We start from the raw sequence: 25,309 nt of genomic DNA, 5'->3' as shown, positions 1-25,309 counted from the left end.
ACGGCCGACTTCCTTCCCCGTCCTTCCCTAAAACCGATGAGACCAATGACCTCGCAGTTTAGTCTCTTTCCCCAAAACAACAACGACATCGTCAATTACTGCTGAAGTGGGAGCGTGACTATTGGCACTGGACGTTGGCGCAGTGGCACAGCGTTTCGTGGTCTGATGAATCCCGATACCTTCTTCATCATGCCGATGGGAAGACGCGAATCCGTCGTCTTCTAGAGGAGAAACTCCTTCATGCCTTTACTGCGGGACAGATATAAGCTGGCGGTGGCTCTGTCATGCTCTGGGGAATGTTTACGAGGGCATCCGTGGGTCCAGTGGAGCTCGTGCAAGGCACCAAGATGGCCTAGGAGTATCGTATACTGCCTACTGACCACTTACATCCCTTCATGACAACCATGTTTTCCGACGGCAGTGACATTTTTATTTTTCAGCAAGATAATGTGCCATGTCACAAAGCCAGGAGTGTGATGGACTGATTCGAGGAAGACAATGGCGAATTCCAGTTGACGTTCTGGTCCCCAACTCGCCAGATCTGATCCCGATCGAACACATCTAGGATGTGATTGATCGTAGCGTCAGGGCTCATGGCCCCCTTCCCCGGAATTTACGGGTATTAGGTGGTGTGTGTGTGTGTGTGTGTGTGTGTGTGTGTGTGCATGTTCGCTGATGTGGCGTCATCTCCCTCCAGCGACATACCAAGGCACCATTGATTTCATGCCACAACGTTTCTCCGCTGTGACCCGTGCCAAAGGTGGATATACCGGCCATTAGGTAGGTGGTCACAATGTTCTGTCTGATCAGTATATACCCCACAGCAACGCCCTCAGACGGGAAGTTTTTGACGGCCTATTATACAGGATGTTTTCGTAACGGCGTGCAAAAGTGTAACAGGACGCAGAGAATGCTCCACTGAACACTTTGAGGCAGGGAACCTGAGGTCGTAGAAGCCAGCTTAAGGAGACATGGAAGTAAACTTGTCTACCGGTCTGTCTACCATTGCTGTTGCTCAGCTTATTTGCAACTAACATGCGTCCAAGCTTAGAAGTACTGTGCTGTTAATTTTACATGTACATTCTTTATTTCCTGCAAGTAAACAAAGAGGACGAACGTGATTACTAGGAAGTCGTGATGCAGGTTTTGTTTACTTTATTTGTCCATAAGGTGGCTCTGTTGTATCGTTTTTACATTGTCACGTGCTATGAATCAACTACAGTGCTATTCAGAGACGTACAGTACATTACAATGTATCAGTACCAGTACCTAACTGACTGACATGCACATTGAGTATGGGGGAGTATGTTGAAATGCTCTCTTTGTTGGAAGGCTGCACAGGGAACGATTTTCGTCACGACGAGTTTTTAATTCTCTCGATCGACGGATGCGCGGGACTGGTTCGTTGGAAAGAAGAAACGAATTAGCTGCCAGCATGAGTACCACTCGCACACCAAATTTTGAAGAGGAGATGATGGAACGTGTTACAGCGGACCCCTCCCAGTACTAATTCTAATGTGTGTGACATATTATAGGACTTAACTGCTAAAGTCATCAGTCCCTAAGCTTACACACTAATTAACCTAAATTATCCTAAGGACAAACACACACACCCATGCCCGAGTGAGGATTCGAACCTCCACTGGGATCAGCCGCATAGTCCATGACTGCAGCGCCTAAGACCGCTCGGCTAATCCCGCGCGGCTCTACCAGTACTCGTCGTACTGCACATGTAATGGGCGCTACACATACTAGCGTTTGGCGAGTAGTCCACGAACAGCAATTCAACCCACAACGAGTCCATGCAGTGCTTGTGACTGACTTTGCACCAAGGATGGCCTTGTGTGTGGATGTTCCGACAATGGATTGATCGACCAGATATCCTATTCGCTGTTTACTGATAAGGCCTCATTTGATCATGATGGTATTTCGATCATCGGGAATAGCCACGTGTGGGATGAGGGAAACCCTCACGCTGTAGTAGAGTTACACCATAAAGTACGTTTTGCTATGAATATCTGGGCCGGCATTACAGGCGGCAGTCTCATTGGGCCAAATGTCCTACCTGGCCGCCTGAATAGCCACCTGTACTTTAGGTTCAAAAAATGGTTCAAATGGCTCTGAGCACCATGGGACTTAACATCTGAGGTCATCAGTCCCCTAGAACTTAGAACTACCTAAACCTATCTAACCTAAGCACATCACACACATCCATGCCCGAGGCAGGATTCGAACCTGCGACCGTAACAGTCGCGCGGTTCCGGGCTGAAGTGCCTACAACCGCTCGGCCACCGCGGCCGGCGTACTTCAGGTACATACAAAGAGTTTTACCTGGCTTGTTGGAGGACGTACCCTTGGCTGTTTGTGAGAGGATGGGTAGACAACATGACAGTGCAGAGCTTCTCTTCAGTGTGGATGTCCACAGCCATCTCAGTGCTGTATTTCCTGGTCTGTGAACTGTAAGAGAAGGTCCTACGAAGCCTGTCTAATAAGTATCCGGCCTTTGGCCGGAAAAGGTATTTCGAATACCTGACGGGTTTGGGACCCTAATCCCCTTCAAAGTAGGCCCCTTGTGTTTGCGCACACTTAGCCCACCGGTCTTTCAACTGCCGAAAACACCACTGCAAGTCTTCTTTTGGAATTGTGTTCAGCTCCGTCGTCGCGTTCTGCATTATCTCTTCTCTACTCACAAAACGGGATCCTTTCAGTGGCATCTTCAGTTTTGGAAACAACCAGAAATCGCAAGGAGCCATGTCTGGAGAGTAGGGAGGTTGACGAACGGCTGTAATTCCATGTTTGGCCAAGAAATTTTGGATCAAGTGGGGTGAATGGGCGGAAGCGTTGTCGTTAAGCAATTGCCAGTTTTTCGCCGTCTACATGTCTGGTTTTTTGCGCCGAACTGTGTCACGAAGTTGCCATAGAACATCTTGATACTACTCCTTTGTCACTGTTTGTCCTTCCGGTGCGTATTCGTGATGCACAATTCCACGGACATCAAATAAGACACTGAGCATCACCTTGATTTTGCTTCGCACCTGTGGCACTCTCTTCGGCATTGAAGATTCGGGATGCTTCCGTTGCGACGACTGTCTTTTTCTTTCGGGGACGTACCCGTACACCCATGACTCATCTCCAGTTATCACGGTGTTCAGAAACCTAGGACCAGTGTTGGTGGTGTCTAGAAGGTCCTGTGCAATGTCAAAATGTAGGTCTTTTTGTTCCGGCGACAACAACTTGGGCACGAATTTCGCAGCCACTCGGTGCATGCTCAAATCATCACACAAAATTTAATGTGCAAAATCTTCACTCACTCCAACCTCTTGGGCAATTTTTCGCACGCTCAAACGACGATCTGCAGTGACCAAATATTGCACCCTCTCAACAACAGCTACACTCCGAGCAGTTTTGGGCCTGCCAGAACGCTGGTCACTCTCCACTGATATGCGGCCATTTTTGAATCGGTTGAACCACTCCTTAATTTGTGTTACACCCATCGCATCTTCTCCAAATACCTGCTGAATCTTACGAATTGTTTCGCTTTGAGAATCACCAAGCTTTTTACAAAACTTAATGCAGTATCTTTGCTCTACACGTTCAGTCATCTTGAGAGAATCGGCAATCCGACGAACACGCTGTGTGGCAAGTACCTCACTCAACGATCGACAGGCAGCGTCTGACGCACTGGAAGGCGGGGACAAAATTCACGCATGCGCATTAAGGTCTCTTCCTTTACTGTGTACAGTGGCCCCGCGCTATCGTTTCTATTCCGTGCGGGAAAATCAAAGGTCGGATACTTTTCAGACAGACCACGTATTCCATGGCCTGCGAGATCATCTGACCTGAATCCCCTTGATTATTTCCCATGGGAATATCTAAATCCACTTGTGTATGAGACCCCAGCGGATATGGAGATGCAATTAGTTGCCAGAATTGTACCTGCCTGTGCTATGATTCGAAAAACACCAGGGATATTTGTCAGGGCTCATCAGAATCTTGCATTGTGGTTGATGGCCGTCAGTTGCGTCACATTTTGAAAGATACAGTACAAATAGTAGTTCATTGTATCAATGATAGTATTTGCTGTTAACTGTAACTAATGTAAACAAAAAAGTACACAGTAATGTGAATTTATTCCTATTGTCTCCTTAAGGTCGCTACTCCCAGGTTCCGTACCTCAAATTGTTCAGTGGAGCATCCTATACATGCTGTTAAATATTTGCACGCACTTACGGAAACAACCCTGCATACAGGGCGGTCCATTGATCGTGACTGGGCCAAATATTTTACGAAATAAGCGTCAAACTAAAAAACTGCAAACAACGAAACTTGTCTAGCTTGAAGGGGGAAACCAGATGGCACTATGGTTTTCTCGCTAGATGGCCCTGCCATAGATCAAACGGATATCAACTGCGTTTTTTAAAAATAGGAACCCACATTTTTATTACATATTCGTGTAGTACGTAAAGAAATATGAATGTTTTAGTTGGACCACTTTTTTCACTTTGTGACAGATGGTGCTGTAATAGTCACAAACATATGGCTCACAATTTTAGACGAACAGTTGGCAACAGGTAGGTTTTTTAAATTAAAATCCAGAACGTAGGTACGTTTGAACATTTTATTTCGGTTGTTCGAATGTGATACATGTACCTTTGTGAACTTATCATTTCTGAGAACGCATTCTGTTGCTGATTACCTGTAAATACCACATTAAAGCAATAAATGCTCAAAACGAGGTCCGTCAACCTCAATGCATTTGGCAATACGAGTAACGACATTCCTCTCAACAGCGAGTATTTCGCCTTCCGTGATGTTCGAACATGCATTGACAATGCGCTGACGCATGTTGTCAGGCGTTGTCGGTGGATCACCATAGCAAATATCCTTCAACTTTCCCCACATAAAGAAATCCGGGGACGTCAGATGCCGTGAACGTGCGCGCCATGGTACGGTGCTTCGACGAGCAATCCACGTGGCACGAAATATGCTATTCAATACCGCTTCAACCACACGCGAGCTACGTGCCGGACATCCATCATGTTGGACGTAGATCGCCATTCTGTCATGCAGTGAAACATCTTGTAGTACCATCGGTAGAACATTACGTAGGAAATCAGCATACATTGCACCATTTATATTGCCATCGATAAAATGGGGGCCAATTATCCTTCCTCCCATAATGCTGCACCATACATTACCCCGCCAACTTAACTTGTCGCAGCCATCGTTGCCCAATAGTTCATATTATGCCGATTTACGTTACCGCTGCTGGTGAATGACGCTTCGTTGCTAAATAGAACGCGTGCAAAAAATCTGTCATCGTCCGGTAATTTCTCTTGTGCCCAGTGGCAGAACTGTACACGACGTTAAAGTCGTCGTCTGGTGTATAGAAATATGGTACGGGTGCAATCGATGTTGATGTAGCATTCTCAACACCGACGTTTTTGAGATTCCCGATTCTCGCGCAATTTGTCTGCTACTGGTGCGGATTAGCTGCGACAGCAGCTAAAACGCCAACTTTTGCACCATCATTTGTTGAAAGGTCGTGGTTAACGTTGACATGTATCAGAACACTTCCTGTTTCCTTAAAAAAAAGTAACTATTCAGCGACCGGTCCGAACACTTGGATGATGTCATCCAGGATAACGAGCAGCATACATAGCACACGCCCATTGGGCATTTTGATCACAACAGCCTTTTCCGCAGTTGGTAAACGGTTCACTTTAACACGGGCAATGTATCACGAAGCAAATACCGTCCGCACTGGTGGAATGTTACGTGATACCAAGTACTTATACGTTTGTGACTATTACAGCGCCATCTATTACAAAGCGAAAAGGTGGTCCAACTAAAACATTCATATTTCTTTACGTACTACACGAATATGTAATATAAAATGGGGGTTGCTATTTAAAAAAACGCAGCTGATATCCCTTTGACGTATGGCAGCGCCATCTAGCGGGTCAACCATAGCGCCATCTGGTTTCTCCCTTTAAGCTAGACCAGTTTCGTTCTTTGTAGTTTTTTCGTTTGATGCTTATTTCGTGCGATATTTGGCCCGGTCACTATCAATGGACCACCCGGTATAAATGGACGAACGTAGTTCCTTAGATAAGACGTCATAAACCTTGTGATGCGTGAAATAATGGCTTCTCTAAAAACGGAGCTGTTTTATACAAGAGAGTCCACATCTTCGAGGAATCGGGGTTGGAGGAGAGGGTAACTACTGGTATAAAACTGAATGTTTAATTGCTCCAATTAGTTCATTATTTGAATGCACTCTGTTTAATCCTCTTCCTTCTGCACAGTTTTGTCTCTAGTTTCTGTATCGTTATAAATGGTTTCTATGTCGTTATAAATGCGTTTCGCTGGACACTGTACTTACCGCTGGCAGCTCACACCACGGCAGGACTGGTCGCGGTTGCAGATGGTGCCGGCGTCATCGCGCGAGCTGCACCCCCTGAAGAAGCTGAGCAGCGCCGGCATAGCCACGGGCGGCAGCGGGCCCATCATCAGCGTCACCTCCAACGACGACGCCGACGCCGACGCCGACGCCGACGCAGGTCGCCGCAAGTTCTCGCTCGGCATGTGTCTCTCCAGGGACCTGGACGGCGGCCCCGTAGGTGCGTGCCGTGCTGCCCCGCTCCAAAACCTTGCACCGTGTACTCGCAGCAGAAAGCAAAACAGCAGCAGCTACTCAGACATTTTTTGTATGCTTTCGGGTCTTCTACAGAGTTCAAGACCCCGATTTTTAGCACGATATTCCGAGGACAGAACCAGTCGTCTTATCAAGGAGCTGCGAGATGACTTAGCATGTGCACTCACTGCCTGGTGGAGTCCAGGTAGTGAGTGAGCTTAATAATTCAACTCACAGCGCCTTGAGAGGACAATTGGGTCGGTTGTCGGAATATCGTGCTGAAAATCGGGACCATCAACTAAGCTGAACATCAAAACCAAACCTTTCATCTCTAAATGCACTAAAACCCGAAATACCGCAGGAACACATTTGGTTTTCCTTGCGTTTACTGATGACATACCAACTGGTATTGAATTATGATAACTATTAGTGTGTTAGTTCGAAGAATACTGGTAATCATGTGTTACGATACCAGCAGTTCAAACTTCACTGAACTGAAATGGGTACAATCATTCGGGGTGAAATCACAGAAATGCAGAGGCATTAAATGTTACCTGTGACACGTCCGCAGCTCGTGGTCGTGCGGTAGCTTTCTCGCTTCCCGCGCCCGGGTTTCCGGGTTCGATTCCCGGGGGGGGTGGGGGGGGGGGTCAGGGATTTTCTCTGCCTTGTGATGACTGGGTGTTGTGTGATGTCCTTAGGTTAGTCATGTTTAAGTAGTTCTAAGTTCTGGAATCTCGCTGCCACTTCTTGACCGTGCGCCCTGTCCACACCATTTACCTGATACTCACGCGGTGGTCGTATTGTTCTGCTCCAAACTGCTGCTGGCTTGCCTGAAATTTTGTGTCTAAATATGCAAGCGGATTTAGTGGAGCCACTCAACATTAAACATAACACTGTCCTACGGCTGGTATTAACAACTATATTCGGAGACGATAAGAAAATCACAGGTTACACTGTTTACACTATAAGTTATAAGTCTTTATGCCAATTAACATATCGGTGATCATCCATCCACAGTATCACTTGGACGAGCGTACGCGTAACCGGCATGATTGTTGAAGAAGCGGAGGCCGAATGATCGAACGAAAGTTCTTACGCTCGTCACGCATACACAGATATCTGGCACCAGTCCTCCTTGTGTCTAGTAATAATACAACAATGTTCATAAAAATAAAATTTTCAGTTCTCAGTCCACTTTTACGAGCGTGCGCGTAACCATCGCAGCACGGATGATGGTTGATGATGCAGAACGCGATGACTGAACGAATGTTCTCACACTCTCTACAAGACACTGGCACTTAAATGCTCTCTTTTTTGGTAGATAGTATTACTGATTCACATTAGTTCATCTGGGAGACCGAACACGGCGCGGATGATTGATGCTGTACGGCACGACACGCTACGAATGGATACTCAAATAAGTTATCGGCGCCACTGCTAATATTTACGTACTTCTTTGCGACCCTTTTCGTTGAATTCACCTCATTACTTCACTGTAATAGCACTTGTAGCAACACTTGAACCTACATAACAATGCCTTTTACTTGTAGAGCTACCGGCAGCACAGCATAACAGTCCGTGTCCCATGATCGACTCTGCAAAACGCAGCCGCTCGCAAAGATACTCAGCAACCAAGACAGTGATTTGACAATATGCTTACACCCTTTCTGAAATCCTGAAACGTGCAATGTAAAAAACGTATCGTGATAAATGGAAATTTGTGGCTGCCCGCTAGGGTCACTTGATTTTTTAATCTTAATGTATTTTGAAATTTTTTTCATATTTTATGGTGTCTATACTGACGGCAAAATTTTGTATATTTCGTTTACTAGCTTAGGAAGGCACACATATCCGATGTTCATCATATGGATCGAAACACGTCATAAAATTAAAAAAAAAAAAAAAAAAATTGTAATCGGAGACTGTTCTGAATTCCACAGATTTTGTCTCAAATCCTGTGAGCTCATATTCACTCATATCCTTACTTCCTTCTCTTAACTGCATCTGCGCATTCCTCATTAATCGATCTTTTCCCTGTTTTTTCTCCCTATCCAACACTTTATTCGCTGCTCTGTCACGGCTGTCTTCACAGTGTGCCACACTTACTCCATGTCTCCATCATCTGTTGACCGTATTTTTACAAACTCGTGGACTCTCATCCATCCTTCAACAATAGAGAAATGTATACGAAAAAGAACTAAAGCTCCTCGTTGAACGGCAAAGAGTGCTCACTGAACTTCCCATTTGGCACTGGATCTAGCCCACGCAAGTATCTGTTGTGTGTCGTGTGGTATTAGTGATGCAAGACGCATGACAGCTTCATATCTAAACGCATTTCCCAAAGGATCGTGGTGACAGTCTGACTGCAACCTCCAACAGTATTTCAGCTTTCGCCATCTGTGTATTCGTAAGAGCGAGTCGACCAACCCTGTAATTTTCACATGGTGTAGTCAATGTAATATGCGTGGCTGTTTTTCGATTCTGGTCACAGCGCTTACGCTGTGACAAATTTCATGGAAATCGATGGAATCAATGACAGTGGACGAGCCACAGATGTGTTCTCATACTTCACTGGGAAACGTCATGTACGCGTCATCATAATACAATTTGAAGCTCTGCTTCCACACTTTCAGAAAATAGTAACGAATTGAATAGGCTCTGAGCCCTATGGAACTCAACTGCTGTGGTCATAAGTCCCCTAGAACTTAGAACTACTTAAACCTAACTAACCTAAGGACAGCACACTACACCCAGCCATCACGAGGCAGAGAAAATCCCTGACCCCGCCGGGAATCGAACCCGGGAACCCGGGCGTGGGAAGCGAGAACGCTACCGCACGACCACGAGATGCGGGCAATTGAATAGGATTCGCCTTCTTGCAAGATCACAGTTTTTTGTTTTGTTTAATCTCCAAACATGATTTACCACAGCTAAGGCATTTCCAGTGTGTTTCTTTTCTTTTATTGTTTCTAAATGCATTCATACAAAATTTATATACGTTAGGAACATTTTGACGCCAGATGTCGTTGTTGTTTGGTTTACATACACATTTTCTTTACATTATGTGTATCCTTCTGGCAGCCAAAGGATACACATAATGTCAAGTTAAGAAATCGGAAAGGTATAGTTCGTATGTAATCTAAACAACAACGAAATATAGTGTCAAGATATTTCTAACCTACACAAAATTTGTATGTATGCAGGGTGTAGACGATTATTGTTTACAGCGTGCGACAATGTTGTAGGAGAAGTCCAGACGCATAATTTGATACAAGACACTTGTGATCTATCAAGCTGCGAAACAGCCTCATATCGACCTACAAAATCCACCCAAAGCTACATGGCGCAACTGTGCTTGTAAAGGTTATATGTAAATCGAATTGGAAATGTAAGTAGTTTTAGATTAATATGACGAAAAGTCTTTTTCATTCATTACCCTTACAGGAAAGATCAACTTATTAATGATAACTACTGTTAAAGAAAGCCGGTGGCATTCGAGGGCGAGATGACATTAAAAGTTCAGTGAGGTGTCATCTTGAGACAGTTTCCCGACGAAACAGACCTCAAGTATCTTATATCAAATTCTTCATCTCGACTTCCGCTATGTCATTAAAAAAAATCCACTGCAGATGCCACAACTGTGGTGAAACGTGTGCCTTCTATTGGTCTAAATGCGTTTGTGTGTTATTTCCGGAGAGACGGAGAGACGGCACTGGGGCTCTTCTGCGTTAGCCTTCCACTGAAACCAGAGTTCTGTAGTAAATTGCTCATCTACTGCCACTGGGCTGATCTACGAGTGGTGTTCTGTATTGATTTACATTTTATTTTTTCCCATGACTGATCATTTTCCATTTGACTAATCATTACTGTTGCAAGTATATGGCACTTCAGTCTAACCATAGATGGCAGGACAATCAGTGGAACTGGACAGTACATAAAATTTTCCCAATCGCTGTCATTACATCACTGGACAACATAGAGTGTGACCATTAAGGACAGTGCCGAAAGGCGTAGTTTCTCTGAAAGGAGTGTGTAAACACTGCCGTTGTTCGCAGGGAATCTGTAGCAATGTGTAGAAGGTGCGAACCACCACGAAAAATGCTGTTGCAACGCCACATCACTCGTCCCAATACGAACCGGAAAGCCACAACTACCATCAGTGAAATGGTGTTCCAGGTACTGCCACACCCACCTCATTCCCCCTGTCTTGGCCCCTTAATCTTCTTCAGTCCCTCTTCGAACCACTTTTCTGGAGTCTGCCATACTCACTGCAGGGCGGTTGACTGCAGTTCGTGGAAGTCCACAAAATCATGTACTGGGTGATCAAAAAGTCAGTATAAATTTGAAAACTTAATAAACCACAGAATAATGTAGATAGAGAGGTAAAAATTGACGCATATGCCTGGAATGACATCGGGCTTTTTTTTTTTTTTTTTTTTTTTTTTTTTTTCATCAGCCTACTGACTGGTTTGATGCGGCCCGCCACGAATTGCTTTCCTGTGCTAACCTCTTCATCTCAGAGTAGCACTTGCAACCTACGTCCTCAATTATTTGCTTGACGCATTCCAATCTCTGTCTTCCTCTGCAGTTTTTGCCCTCTACCGCTGCCTCTAGTACCATGGAAGTAATTCTCTCATGTCTTAGCAAATGTCCTATCATCCTATCCCGTCTCCTTATCAGTGTTTTCCACATATTCCTTTCCTCTCCGATTCTGCATAGAACCTCCTCATTCCTTACCTTATCAGTCCACCTAATTTTCAACATTCGTCTGTAGCACCACATCTCAAATGCTTCGATTCTCTTCTGTTCCGGTTTTCCCACAGTCCATGTTTCACTAGCATACAATGCTGTACTCCAGACGTACATCCTCAGAAATTTCTTCCTCAAATTAAGGCCGGTATTTGATATTAGTAGACTTCTCTTGGCCAGAAATGCCTTTTTTGCCATAGCGAGTCTGCTTTTGATGTCCTCCTTGCTCCGTCCGTCATTGGTAATTTTACTGCCTAGGTAGCAGAATTCCTTAACTTCATTGACTTCGTGACCATCAATCCTGATGTTAAGTTTCTCGCTGTTGTCATTTCTACTACTTCTCATTACCTTCGTCTTTCTCCGATTTACTCTCAAACCATACTCTGTACTCATTAGATTTTTCATTACGTTCAGCAGATCATTTAATTCTTCTTCACTTTCACTCAGGATAGCAATGTCATCAGCGAATCGTATCATTGATATCCTTTCACCTTGTATTTTAATTCCACGCCTGAACCTTTCTTTTATTTCCATCATTGCTTCCTCGATGTACAGATTGAAGAGTAGGGGCGAAAGGCTACAGCATTGTCTTACACCCTTCTTAATATGAGCACTTCGTTCTTGATCGTCCACTCTTATTATTCCCTCTTGGTTGTTGTACATATTGTATATGACCCGTCTCTCCCTATAGCTTACCCCTACTTTTTTCAGAATCTCGAACAGCTTGCACCATTTTATATTGTCGAACGCTTTTTCCAGGTCCACAAATCCCATGAGAGTGTCTTGATTTTCCTTTAGCCTTGCTTCCATTATTAGCCGTAACGTCAGAATTGCCTCTCTCGTCCCTTTACTTTTCCTAAAGCCAAACTGATCGTCACCTAGCGCATTCTCAATTTTCTTTTACATTCTTCTGTATATTATTCTTGTAAGCAGCTTCGATGCATGAGCTGTTAAGCTGATTGTGCGATAATTCTCACACTTGTCAGCTCTTGCCGTCTTCGGAATTGTGTGGATGATGCTTTTCCGAAAGTCATATGGTATATAACCAAACTCATATATTCTGCACACCAACGTGAATAGTCGTTTTGTTGCCACTTCCCCAAATGATTTTAGAAATTCTGATGGAATGTTATCTATCCCTTCTGCCTTATTTGATAGTAAGTCCTCCAAAGCTCTTTTAAATTCCGATTCTAATACTGGATTCCCTATCTCTTCTAAATCAACTCCTGTTTCTTCTTCTATCACATCAGACAAATCTTCACCCTTATAGAGGCTTTCAATGTATTCTTTCCACCTATCTGCTCTCTCCTTTGCATTTAACAGTGGAATTCCCGTTGCACTCTTAATGTTACCAGCGTTGCTTTTAATGTCACCAAAGATTGTTTTGACTTTCCTGTATGCTGAGTCTGTCCTTCCGACAATCATATCTTTTTCGATGTCTTCACGTTTTTGCTGCAGCCATTTCGTCTTAGCTTCCCTGCACTTCCTATTTATTTCATTCCTCAGCGACTTGTATTTCTGTATTTCAGATTTTCTCGGAACATTTTTGTACTTCCTCCTTTCATCAATCAACTGAAGTATTTCTTCTGTTACCCATGGTTTCTTCGCAGCTACCTTCTTTGTACCTATGTTTTCCTTCCCAACTTCTGTGATGGCCCTTTTTAGAGATATCCATTCCTCTTCAACTGTTCTGCCTACTGCGCTATTCCTTATTGCTGTATCTATAGCGTTAGAGAACTTCAAACGTATCTCGTCATTCCTTAGTACTTCCGCATCCCACTTCTTTGCGTATTGATTCTTCGTGACTAATGTCTTGAACTTCAGCCTGCTCTTCATCACTACTATATTGTGATCTGAGTCTATATCTGCTCCTGGGTACGCCTTACAATCCAGTATCTGATTTCGGAATCTCTGTCTGACCATGATGTAATCTAATTGAAATCTTCCCGTATCTCCTGGCCTTTTCCAAGTATACCTCCTCCGCTTGTGATTCTTGAACAGGGTATTCGCTATTACTAGCTGAAACTTGTTACAGAACTCAATTAGTCGTTCTCCTCTTTCATTCCTTGTCCCAAGCTCATATTCTCCTGTAACCTTTTCTTCTACTCCTTCCCCTACAACTGCATTCCAGTCGCCCATGACTATTAGATTTTGATCACCCTTTACATACTGCATTACCCTTTCAATATCCTCGTACACTATCTCTATCTGTTCATCTTCAGCTTGCGACGTCGGCATGTATACCTGAACTATCGTTGTCGGTGTTGGTCTGCTGTCGATTCTGATTAGAACAACCCGGTCACTGAACTGTTCACAGTAACACACCATCGGCCCTACCTTCCTATTCATAACGAATCCTACACCTGTTATGCCATTTTCTGCTGCTGTTGATATTACCCGATACTCATCTGACCAGAAATCCTTGTCTTCCTTCCACTTCACTTCACTGACCCCTACTATATCTAGATTGAGCCTTTGCATTTCCCTTTTCAGATTTTCTAGTTTCCCTACCACGTTCAAGCTTCTGACATTCCACGCCCCGACTCGTAGAACGTTATCCTTTCGTTGATTATTCGATCTTTTTCTCATGGTAACCTCCCCCTTGGCAGTCCCCTCCCGGAGATCCGAATGGGGGACTATTCCGGAATCTTTTGCCAATGGACAGATCATCAAGACACTTCTTCACTTACAGGCCACATGTCCTGTGGATACACGTTACGTGTCTTTAATGCAGTGGTTTCCATTGCCTTCTGCATCCTCATGTCGTTGATCATTGCTGATTCTTCCGCCTTTAGGGGCAATTTCCCACCCCTAGGAGAAGAGAGTGCCCTGAACCTCTATCCGCTCCTCCGCCCTCTTTGACAAGGCCGTTGGCAGAATGAGGCTGACTTCTTATGCCCGAAGTCTCCGGCCGCCAGTGCTGATTATTTATCAAAATTTAGGCAGTGGCGGGGATCGAACCCGGGACCGAAGACGTTTTGATTATGAATCAAAGACGCTACCCCTAGAGCAAAAAAAAAAAAAACAAAGTTCACAAAATGTCCGACAGATGGCGCTGGACACCAAAACGTCAGTGACTGCGCATGACAATTGTGTATAAAAGGAGCTGTAACGAGAGAGAGAATCAGATGCACCAGCAGTCACAGCATGTTGACGTTATCCGAAAAGGTGCTTTTAGTGAAGTTGATTATCAGAATGGGGAATGTGCTAGTACAGCGTTACGCCATATGAAGAGGAATCGAATGGGTAAAGATCCGTTGACAATTGCAGCTGTGGCGAGAATGATTTCGAAGTTCGAAGCCACGGGTTGTTTAGACGATAGACCCCGTAGTGGCCGACCGAGCACAAGGCGTAATGCTGCTGAGACAGTTCAGGAAGAAATGGAGACTGTAGCGGGTTCGTCTATGCACGGGGAAGTCAGCGCTCATGCAGTCGTACGTCGCATCGGCATTCCATACACTACTGTTCGGTTGGCACATAGGCGTACCCTCCGATGCTATCTGTACAAAAGCCATCGGCATCATGAACTGTTACCTGGCGATTTAGTGAAGCGCAAGGCATTTGCGGTGTGGGCGTTTCAAAAGACGGCGGAAGATGACGATTGGTTGAGTAACGTGTTGTGGACCGACGATGCTCATTTCACGCTCCAAGGGTCTGTCAGCGCCCACATTTGCAGAATTTGGGCTACCGAAAATCCTACAACTGTCGTGGAAACTCCATTGGACGACAGAAAGTGACGGTATGGGTTGGATTTACCACATCTACCGTTATCGAGCCTTTTTTCTTCGAGGAAATGCGTGATTCTGGTTTTGTAACTGCTACCGTGCTGGGTGAGAGGTACGCCGGTATGTTACAGAATCGAGTCATCCCTAGCCTGGCTGATAAACACCTGCTGGAACGTACGATGTGTATGTAGGATGGCGCTCCACCCCATATTGCTAGACGCGTGAAAGATCTCTTGCCCGCGTCGTTTGGTGATGATCGTGTGCTCAGCCGCCACTTTCGTCATGCTTGGCCTCCCAGGTCTCCAGACCCCAGTCCGAGCGATTACTGGCTTTGGGGTTACCTGAAGTCGCAAGTGTATCGTGACCGACCGACATCTCTATGGAGGATGAAAGAAACATCCGACGCCAATGCCACACCAATCCGGACATGCTTTACTGTGCTGTTCACATTATTCCTCGACTACAGCTATTGTTGAGAAATTATGGTGGACACATTGAACATTTCCTGTAAAGAACATCATCATTGCTTTGTCTTAGTTTGTTATGCTAATTATTGCTATTCTGAACAGATGAAGCGTTATCTTTCGGTCATTTTTTGAACTTTTGTATTTTTTTGGTTCTAAGAAAACCCCATGTCATTCCAAGCATGAGTGTCAATTTGTACCTCTTTATCTACATTATTCCCTGGTTTATTCAGTTTCCAAATTTATACTGACTTTTTGATCACCCCTTATGTGCAGAGGTTTCTTCATAGCCCCAAATCAGCAGAGGCCAAGTAAAGAATATACAATGGGTGTGGCAGTACCTGGAACTCCATTTCAGCGACGGCAGTCATTGTTTTCCTGCTCGTATGGGGGACGCGAGTAGCCATGTTGCATGTGCCACCAATCGACTGTGAATACTCACAGTGTTTACACTCTTCATCTGCAGAAACCACCATGTCCAGCGCTATCTTTGGTAGTCACGCTCCATGTTGTCCTCTCACGTAATGACAGCACTCCGTCTTCAGGCCACGAGTGACCTTCCGGGACCATCAGACCGCCGTGTCATCCTCACTGGAGGATGCGGATAGGAGGGGCATGAGGTCAGCACACCACTCTCCCGGTCGTTATGATGGTATTCTTGACCGAAGCCGCTATTATTCGGTCGAGTAGCTCCTCAATTGGCATTACGAGGCGGAGTGCACCACGAAAAATGACAACAGCGCATGGCGTCTAGATGCTCACCCATCCAAGCGCCGACCACACCCGACAGTGCTTAACTTAGGTGTAGCAATAGAACCGGTGTATCCACTGCGGCAATGCCGTTGCCCACGTAATGACAGCAGTTGAGAAAATTGGCTATACTGTGCGGAGATTATACTTCTAGTGACTGGCCAGCCTCCTGCCTTTAGACGTAGCCCCTACTTACTGGCAACTGTAATGAGGAGTCTAATGCCGCACCAAGAAGTGGATTGCCGTGTCTGCGAGGAATGGATTTTAAGCGCGAGTGGCGGTACCCCACCTTGAGTGACCCACCCTGCCCGCAGGCAGCCCGTGCGTGCTGTCCAAGGAGGCGCTGCGGCGCGCAAGCGCGGGGGCGTCGCCGCGTCCGCGCGCCGGCATCCACCACCAGCACTCGCAGCCCAATCTGCCGTTCCGCGAGCGCGCCAAGGGGTCGCCGCGCTTCCCGCACCGCGTCGTGCCCACCTGCAGCCTGACGGCGCTCGACAGCCGGCGCAAGAGCAGCGCCAGCTTCGCGCAGCTGCTGCAGCAGCAGTACCAGCTGCAGGTGCAGCGCCGCCGCAGCAGCCACCACCACCACCTGCACGTGCGGCACGGCCACCAGCGCGCCGACCTGCTCGACAAGTGCCGCTCGCTCGAGGACGCCCGCTCCTTCCACTGCGGGTCGGCCGCTGCGCACGCTGCAGTCCACCAGGTACACCTGCCGCCGCCTGACTGGCCTCCGAACACGCCTTTCTACGACATCTTGAGGTATCGGGTATTCTGAGAGATATCAGCGTCGTTTTGCACGATAGTTCGATAGCCGGCCGGTGTGGCCGTGCGGTTCTAAGCGCTACAGTCTGGAACCGCGTGACCGCTACGGTCGCAGGTTCGAATCCTGCCTCGGGCATGGATGTGTGTGATGTCCTTATGTTGGTTAGGTTTAAGTAGTTCTAAGTTCTAGGGGACTGATGACCTCAGATGTTAAGTCCCATAGTGCTCAGAGCCATTTGAACCATTTGATAGTTCGATAACATGCGTCGTTCTCTTCCTCAGCGGCTACGTCGTTGAAATATCACGCAAGAACAGCACTGAAATCGGACTTAATACCCGAGACCTCAAGACGTCAACAGGTCGATGGTCAAATCTTAAGAATTACGCTGGTATCCAAAATTAAGCAACAAACAGAAATTTCGCAAGGTTGCCTTCCTTTTGCCCCAAAACAATTCAAGCATGTCACAGTAAAGTAGAAACACTGTAAAGAATCACCATCAGTTATCTGCTATATTAGCAGGTCCTTTGCCTCTCCATTTTCTGCGATCCATTGCTTCCTTCTTAAGGCTGCTGTATGTTGTACCGTCTATCATGTCATCCAGTATCTGGAATCTCTTCCTTCCTCGCTTCCTTTTCCCTTCTACATAACCTTGTAAAACTGTTTTTATCAGTCCGTCAGTATTTCTTAACATATGTCCAATCCAATTTCTTTTTCTTCTCTTTATTTCATCTAGTAACTGTCTTTACTCTCCCACTCTTCTCAGTACCTCTTCATTTTTTACTCTGCCCATCCAACTTATTCTTTCCATCTTCCGCCACGTCCAAATCTCAGAAGCCTCTAGCCTTTCTCTGTCTTTCTTCCTCATAGTCCATGTTTCAGCGCCATATAGCAGAACATTCCTAGACAAGACATTTTATGGGGCTCTTCTTTTGTTCTCTGTCCAGACCACTGCAGAAAATTCTCCTTTTCTTATAAAACGCCTCTTTTGTCATTGCTATCCTTGTTTTAATTTCTGTGGTGCACTTCCAGTCGGTGTATACCCTGCTTCCAAAATACTTAAAATTTTGCACCTGTACTACTATTTCTCCATTCAGTATAATTTTTATTTCCTTATTTCCTCCTAGTGTCAACACTTTTTTTGTGTTAATTTTCATTCCATATTTTTTTCCGTTAGTTGCAATGGTGTCCACCAAATCCTGTAATTCTTTTTTCCCCTGTGGCTAGAAGGATCATCTCATCAGAAAATCTCAAACACCTTACTCTTCTTCCTCCAATTTCTACTCCTTTGTCATCTAATGATCATTGGTCAATCATATTTTCCAAGTAGAGGTTGAAAAGAGTGATGTAAAGAATACAGAACGGAAACAACTGCAGCATGCATAGCGGTAGACAAAAATGTTCTTCATTTTCTTCCAACTTAACGGATCTGCAAACACACATTTCAACAACTGGTTAATGTGCTCAGTGTGGGGTTCACCACCTCTGGCAGCAATACATCACTGACAACGACGGGACAAGCTTTGATTGATGTTATCAACCTCGGGTTGAGACAATAACGCCTATTCTACCTGCAGAGCTGCTCGCAAGTCTTAGAGAGTGGTTGATGCATGCTGACGTGATGAAACCCGTGTCCCTAATGTATCCCTAATTTTCTCTATGGATTTCAAATCAGGAGAGCGAGCAGGCCACGCCATGCATGCAAATTCTTCCGTTTCCAAGAAAACAGCAACCATCTGTGCTCTATGAGATCGAGCATTATCGTCCATCAATTCGAAGTCTGGGCCCATAGCACCTCACAACAGCGCTCCATGAGCCCTCACGCTCTCGTCACGATACGTGAAAGGATTTAAACCTCGACGAATCAATTTCATGAAGAGGTGTTTGAGTGATCCACATAATCCCTGCCCACACCATCAGAGGCCTCCTCGATATCGATCTCTTTCCACAATGTTTGGCTCCCGAAACTGTGTTCCATGTTCCCTCCAGATGCGAACCCGTCGAAACCCACTCTTTAGACCAAATCTGGATTCATCTGAGAAAAGAATACTGGCCCACTGCTCGACCGTCCCAGTGGCATGTTGGCAGCTCCACCATTGAGGACAAGTCAGAGATACACATACAGCAGGTCTCCGACAATAAAGGCCACTCTGCCGAAGCCTTCTGTACACTGTTTGCCTCCATAAAAAACGTCCGGTGAAAGCGCCCGATCAGATACCAGCTGCCGTGCAGTACTAAAGCCGTCGGCACTCGGACCTCGCACCAGAACGTTGAGCGTTGAGCGTGCGAGTTTCTCACGTCATAGCGTGGAACAGCACGTTAGGGAGTCTTCCCGAATGTGCAGGGCAATATCTAGCAGGTCAGATATTCTGAGCGTGCGTCTGAGCGTTGACCAATGAGATGGCACAACGCCACCTACGTCACATCCACGCCATCTCCCTTCAGCACAGAGTTGTGAGGCGCCATATTGGCATTCATCTCAAACCTATACGTATATATGCCGTTTGTGAGCACCAGCAAATCGAGAATCACTCGAAAACCCGTTGTTAACTGTGTGATTCGCTGCAAAAAAATGAGAAACATCTTATTCGTGGCGAAAGTACCCTGCGTTTATGAGACTATGCCATTTGAAGGCAACGACACACTGAGGATCCACCAAAAACGCATTTTTCTGGGTACAATTTGTTATAATAAAATTTCAATTAGTAACGTAGCTACTATTAAAGCTTTTAACAACTGGGAATCCGCTAGGTATGACTATCTGAGGTTTGTTGTCATTTTTTAGCACAGTGAGTAGCGTTACCGACTTCTACCGAAATGCTCGTAATGCCGATGGTTCCCGTCTCGTCCGATCTAATTCCCCCCCCCCCCCCCCCTAACATTTGCGTAGTAGGTTCTGACGCATTATTAGTTTAATATAAGTATATACTATAGTAATTGATGTTACATAAATATAAGTTCACCTCTTTATGAGGAGTGAGTTTGTTCAATTGGTTTAATCTACAGGACTGCTTGCGCTACTTGTATAACGGTATTTTCCTCCTTTTTCTTTTACGTTTCTTAATTCACACGTTGCAAAAATTCTACTACTGGATAGGAACAGTGATGAAGTATGAATGACCTTAGGGTTTTACTAAAATGTGGGAATGTTGAAATAATGCTTATCTTATGTGGAGAACTATTGCAAATTTGTATCTACATCTACATCTACATCTACATCCATACTCCGCAAGCCACCTGACGGTGTGTGGAGGAGGGTACCTTGAGTACCTCTATCGGTTCTCCCTTCTATTCCAGTCTCGTATTGTTCGTGGAAAGAAGGATTGTCGGTATGGTTCTGTGTGGGCTCTAATCTCTCTGATTTCATCCTCATGGTCTCTTCGCGAGATTTACGTAGGAGGGAGCAATATATACACTCCTGGAAATTGAAATAAGAACACCGTGAATTCATTGTCCCAGGAAGGGGAAACTTTATTGACACATTCCTGGGGTCAGATAAATCACATTATCACACTGACAGAACCACAGGCACATAGACACAGGCAACAGAGCATGCACAATGTCGGCACTAGTACAGTGTATATCCACCTTTCGCAGCAATGCAGGCTGCTATTCTCCCACGGAGACGATCGTAGAGATGCTGGATGTAGTCCTGTGGAACGGCTTGCCATGCCATTTCTACCTGGCGCCTCAGTTGGACCAGCGATCGTGCTGGACGTGCAGACCGCGTGAGACGCCGCTTCATCCAGTCCCAAACATGCTCAATGGGGGACAGATCCGGAGATCTTGCTGGCCAGGGTAGTTGACTTACACCTTCTAGAGCACGTTGGGTGGCACGGGATACATGCGGACGTGCATTGTCCTGTTGGAACAGCAAGTTCCCTTGCCGGTCTAGGAATGGTAGAACGATGGGTTCGATGACGGTTTGGCTGTACCGTGCACTATTCAGTGTCCCCTCGACGATCACCAGTGGTGTACGGCCAGTGTAGGAGATCGCTCCCCACACCATGATGCCGGGTGTTGGCCCTGTGTGCCTCGGTCGTATGCAGTCCTGATTGTGGCGCTCACCTGCACGGCGCCAAACACGCATACGACCATCATTGGCACCAAGGCAGAAGCGACTCTCATCGCTGAAGACGACACGTCTCCATTCGTCCCTCCATTCACGCCTGTCGCGACACCACTGGAGGCGGGCTGCACGATGTTGGGGCGTGAGCGAAAGACGGCCTAACGGTGTGCGGGACCGTAGCCCAGCTTCATGGAGACGGTTGCGAATGGTCCTCGCCGATACCCCAGGAGCAACAGTGTCCCTAATTTGCTGGGAAGTGGCGGTGCGGTCCCCTACGGCACTGCGTAGGATCCTACGGTCTTGGCGTGCATCCGTGCGTCGCTGCGGTCCGGTCCCAGGTCGACGGGCACGTGCACCTTCCGCCGACCACTGGCGACAACATCGATGTACTGTGGAGACCTCACGCCCCACGTGTTGAGCAATTCGGCGGTACGTCCACCCGGCCTCCCGCATGCCCACTATACGCCCTCGCTCAAAGTCCGTCAACTGCACATACGGTTCACGTCCACGCTGTCGCGGCATGCTACCAGTGTTAAAGACTGCGATGGAGCTCCGTATGCCACGGCAAACTGGCTGACACTAACGGCGGCGGTGCACAAATGCTGCGCAGCTAGCGCTATTCGACGGCCAACACCGCGGTTCCTGGTGTGTCCGCTGTGCCGTGCGTGTGATCATTGCTTGTACAGCCCTCTCGCAGTGTCCGGAGCAAGTATGGTGGGTCTGACACACCGGTGTCAATGTGTTCTTTTTTCCATTTCCAGGAGTGTAGATTGACTCTTCGGTTAACAAAAGCCCGTACTGAGCTACTGAGCGTCTCTCCTGCAGAGTCCTCCACTGGAGTTTATCTATCATCTCCGTAACGCTCTCGCGCTTACCAAATGATCCTGAAACGAAGCGCGCTGCTCTCAATTGGATCTTCTCTATCTCTTCTATCAACCCTATATGGTACGGATCCCACACTGCTGAGCAGTATTCAAGCAGTGGGCGAACAAGCGTACTGTAACCTACTTCCTTTGTTTTCGGACTGCATTTCCTTAGGATTCTTCCAATGAATCTCAGTCTAGCATCTGCTTTACTGACGATCAACTTTATATGATCATTCCATTTTAAATCACTCCTAGTGCGTACTCCCAGATAATTTATGGAATTAACTGCTTCCAGTTGTTGACATGCTATTTTGTAGTTAAATGATAAGGGATCTATCTTTCTGTGTATTCGCAGCACATTACACTTGTCTACATTGAGATTCAATTGCCATTCCCTGCACCATGCGTAGATCGCTGCAGATCCTCCTGCATTTCAGTACAATTTTCCATTGTTACAACCTCTCGATACACCACAGCATCATCTGCAAAAAGCCTCAGTGAACTTCCGATGTCATCCACAAGGTCATTTATGTATATTGTGAATAGCAACGGTCCTATGACACTCCTCTGCGGCACACCTGAAATCACTCTTACTTCGGAAGACTTCTCTCCATTGAGAATGACATGTTGCGTTCTGTTATCTAGGAACTCTTCAATCCAATCACACAATTGGTCTGAGAGTCCATATGCTCTTACTTTGTTTATTAAACGACTGTGGGGAACTGTATCGAACGCCTCGCGGAAGTCAAGAAACACGGCATCTACCTGGGAACCCGTGTCTATGGCCCTCTGAATCTCGTGGGCGAATAGCGCGAGCTGGGTTTCACATGACCATCTTTTTCGAAACCCATGCTGATTCCGCACTGTTTGTAATAGAACTTTTATAATCCTGTGTCCTTACTTATTGGATATGGTACTTTCCTTTTCGTCTTTAAACATGTACATGGATGTTGAAGTTTTTATTTGTATATATTACATATAGAACAACGTGACTAGCCTATGGGCGATGGAGGAAATGTGCGTTTTGATAGAGTTAATGTGAAAATCTTACACGCACCCGTTTAGTAAACAGTGTGATTTACGAGCTAGAAACATCCAGCAACTGTCGCCAGAGTGCGTTGTGATCGTTTATACCACGTACCGTATGCACAAGTCGCATCGTTCCTGAGCGTTCAGCAGCACGTTGAACTCAGCACGCTCAACGTTGACGTTCGACAGCACCGTCCGTGTGCCGACGACCTAAGACAGTATCGTCGTGCTCTTACAGGTCCTCTCTTTCTGATGTTACATGTGGTCGCCCTGCCCTGGGCTTCGCGATACAGTTTCGTTCTATATAAACTGTCGCCACATCCGAAAAACAAGAGACCGATTCACATTAAGCCATCATGCCACATCAGTTTGCGAATATCCTGCTTCCATTCTTCCTACGGCCGTCCACCGCAGAGAGTCTGTAGGCGTCTTGTCTGCGCCGTACTGCACCGTCTATGACTGTGTACACGGTGATTGTGGACGTGGGACTACTCATCAAACACTACCACGATTGATCATACAATGTAGGCTTTCACGGCCGGTATTGTCTTCACTTAAAAATTCCAGGCTGATAGGCCGTGGTCGATGTATAAAGCTCTTCCCTATCGAGATTGACAAACATCGTAATAATTTTAACAGGAAAGACGAAGGTGTTGAACTGGATAAAATTTGGATGCCAGCGTTGCACCGCAAGCTTGACGATCGATTACTTTCAATCGCGAATGTTGGCATTACCAGAGACTGTCTCATAGCCGACGCCACGTGATCGACAGTGGCGCCCTCTGTACTGCCTATATAATCAGCGCTTCCTCGAGTTCTCCTTGAAGTTCGCCGCTTTACCTCGGACGATGTCTCCCTCTCCCACAGTCGTAGACGAAACGTCAGGGGAGAGTTTTATACGACCACGGCCTATCAGCCCGGAGGTTTTAAGTGAAGACTACCACGATTGATAGGTGCCCTGACGCCATCATTAGCATGGTTGTCAGTTGAACCGGAATGCCATCTTCCGTGGAGAACACGATCGTACGGACATACGTTGACAGTTTGTGTGATTATATTGTGAATTAGCCACATGACGGGGAAATAGCGATATGTTGCTCTAATTTTGGACACCAGTGTGCATACCATTTTATGTTTTTCGGACTGACATGAAGTTTTCTTAAAATTCCATGCCACTACAGTGAAGCATGCACAGTTCAAGTTATTCGTACTGGCGACAAGTCGGTGGAACCTTGCCGCAAATCAATATTACAAAGCTTGAAAGAGCTACGCTGAAGCATACACGCTTTTTCAAATGCCTTGGGGATCAAGATGCGGTTTCAACTGTATTCAATCATTCTTTTTATTATCAGATCGCAAACGGCTTAGTGCCACTGAAAACCATATCCTCAGGTAACATCTACATAGCAACGAATTAAGAAAAAGTAACAGACGCTAAAATATCCAAAATACGAAAAAATTAAAAAAACAAAAAAAAACAAAGAAAACAAAAAACAGACGAAACTGTGCTCACCTCATTACGTTATAACAGTTAAGTAGCCCGGAACGTGGAACCCAGACCAAGCTAATAAACCGCTAAATGGCGGTATGTCAATGAATCAAGATCATCTGGACATAGGAATTCAAGCCCACAACGGTCTGTAGGGCTTCAACAAATTAAATTACTGAAATCCACTGCTAACACGAAGATACATAAAAAACGATATAAGGATGTAATGAGCGGCTCTTTTAAAGAACAGAGAGGGTACTTGCAGTGCAGTCTCGCAGTAGCCCAAAAAGTTGGACCACGTGTATCGAGCAAGAAGCTTATTAACGAAGAAGGTGATGTAAAGAAAATGAACACCTAGCACAACTGCATTTTGTGCTCATTCCCGGAGCACGGTACTTGATCTTCTCATTCCCTGTTAGTTAGCCTCTTGTTTGATAAACATGGTGCACTCTAATTTTGGGGAAATTGCGCAACTTCTCTCCCCCTCTGTGCTGTAAACCAGCCGCTCTTCAAGTTTCTATAAAGTTTTTAAATGTGTGTTCGTGTTAGCAGTCTACTGCCATTACGATGGTAACATCAGGAGCGCCCTAGGGAAGTGTGATAGGACCGTTGCCGCTTTCTATACAGGGTGAAAAGTATTTAAACCGACAAACTCTGGGAGGTTGTAGGGGACATCAAAACAAATATTTTTCCCTAAAGTCATTTTTTACTATGAGGAGTATTTAAACCGGTGGAGGCCGTATTACGCTCTTCAGTTGTTAGAGGCTG

The 25,309-nt window shown here is 45.9% G+C and overlaps 1 protein-coding gene across 1 annotated transcript in view; it reads left to right on the top strand.

The window, feature by feature from the left end:
* LOC126417051 (gamma-aminobutyric acid type B receptor subunit 2) overlaps positions 1-25,309 on the top strand; it is a 430,259-nt gene that overhangs the window by 388,709 nt on the left and 16,241 nt on the right. Inside the window, exons 19-20 of the mRNA XM_050084943.1 lie at positions 6,428-6,623; positions 16,643-17,031. Of these exons, the coding sequence (XP_049940900.1) occupies positions 6,428-6,623; positions 16,643-17,031 (585 nt within the window). The remainder of the gene's footprint in view (positions 1-6,427; positions 6,624-16,642; positions 17,032-25,309) is intronic.

Source organism: Schistocerca serialis, chromosome 8 (assembly GCF_023864345.2).
Source record: "Schistocerca serialis cubense isolate TAMUIC-IGC-003099 chromosome 8, iqSchSeri2.2, whole genome shotgun sequence".
NCBI lineage: Eukaryota > Metazoa > Arthropoda > Insecta > Orthoptera > Acrididae > Schistocerca > Schistocerca serialis.
The sequence above is the reverse complement of the archived record's forward strand: the minus strand, read 5'-3'. Positions and strand labels throughout refer to the sequence as shown.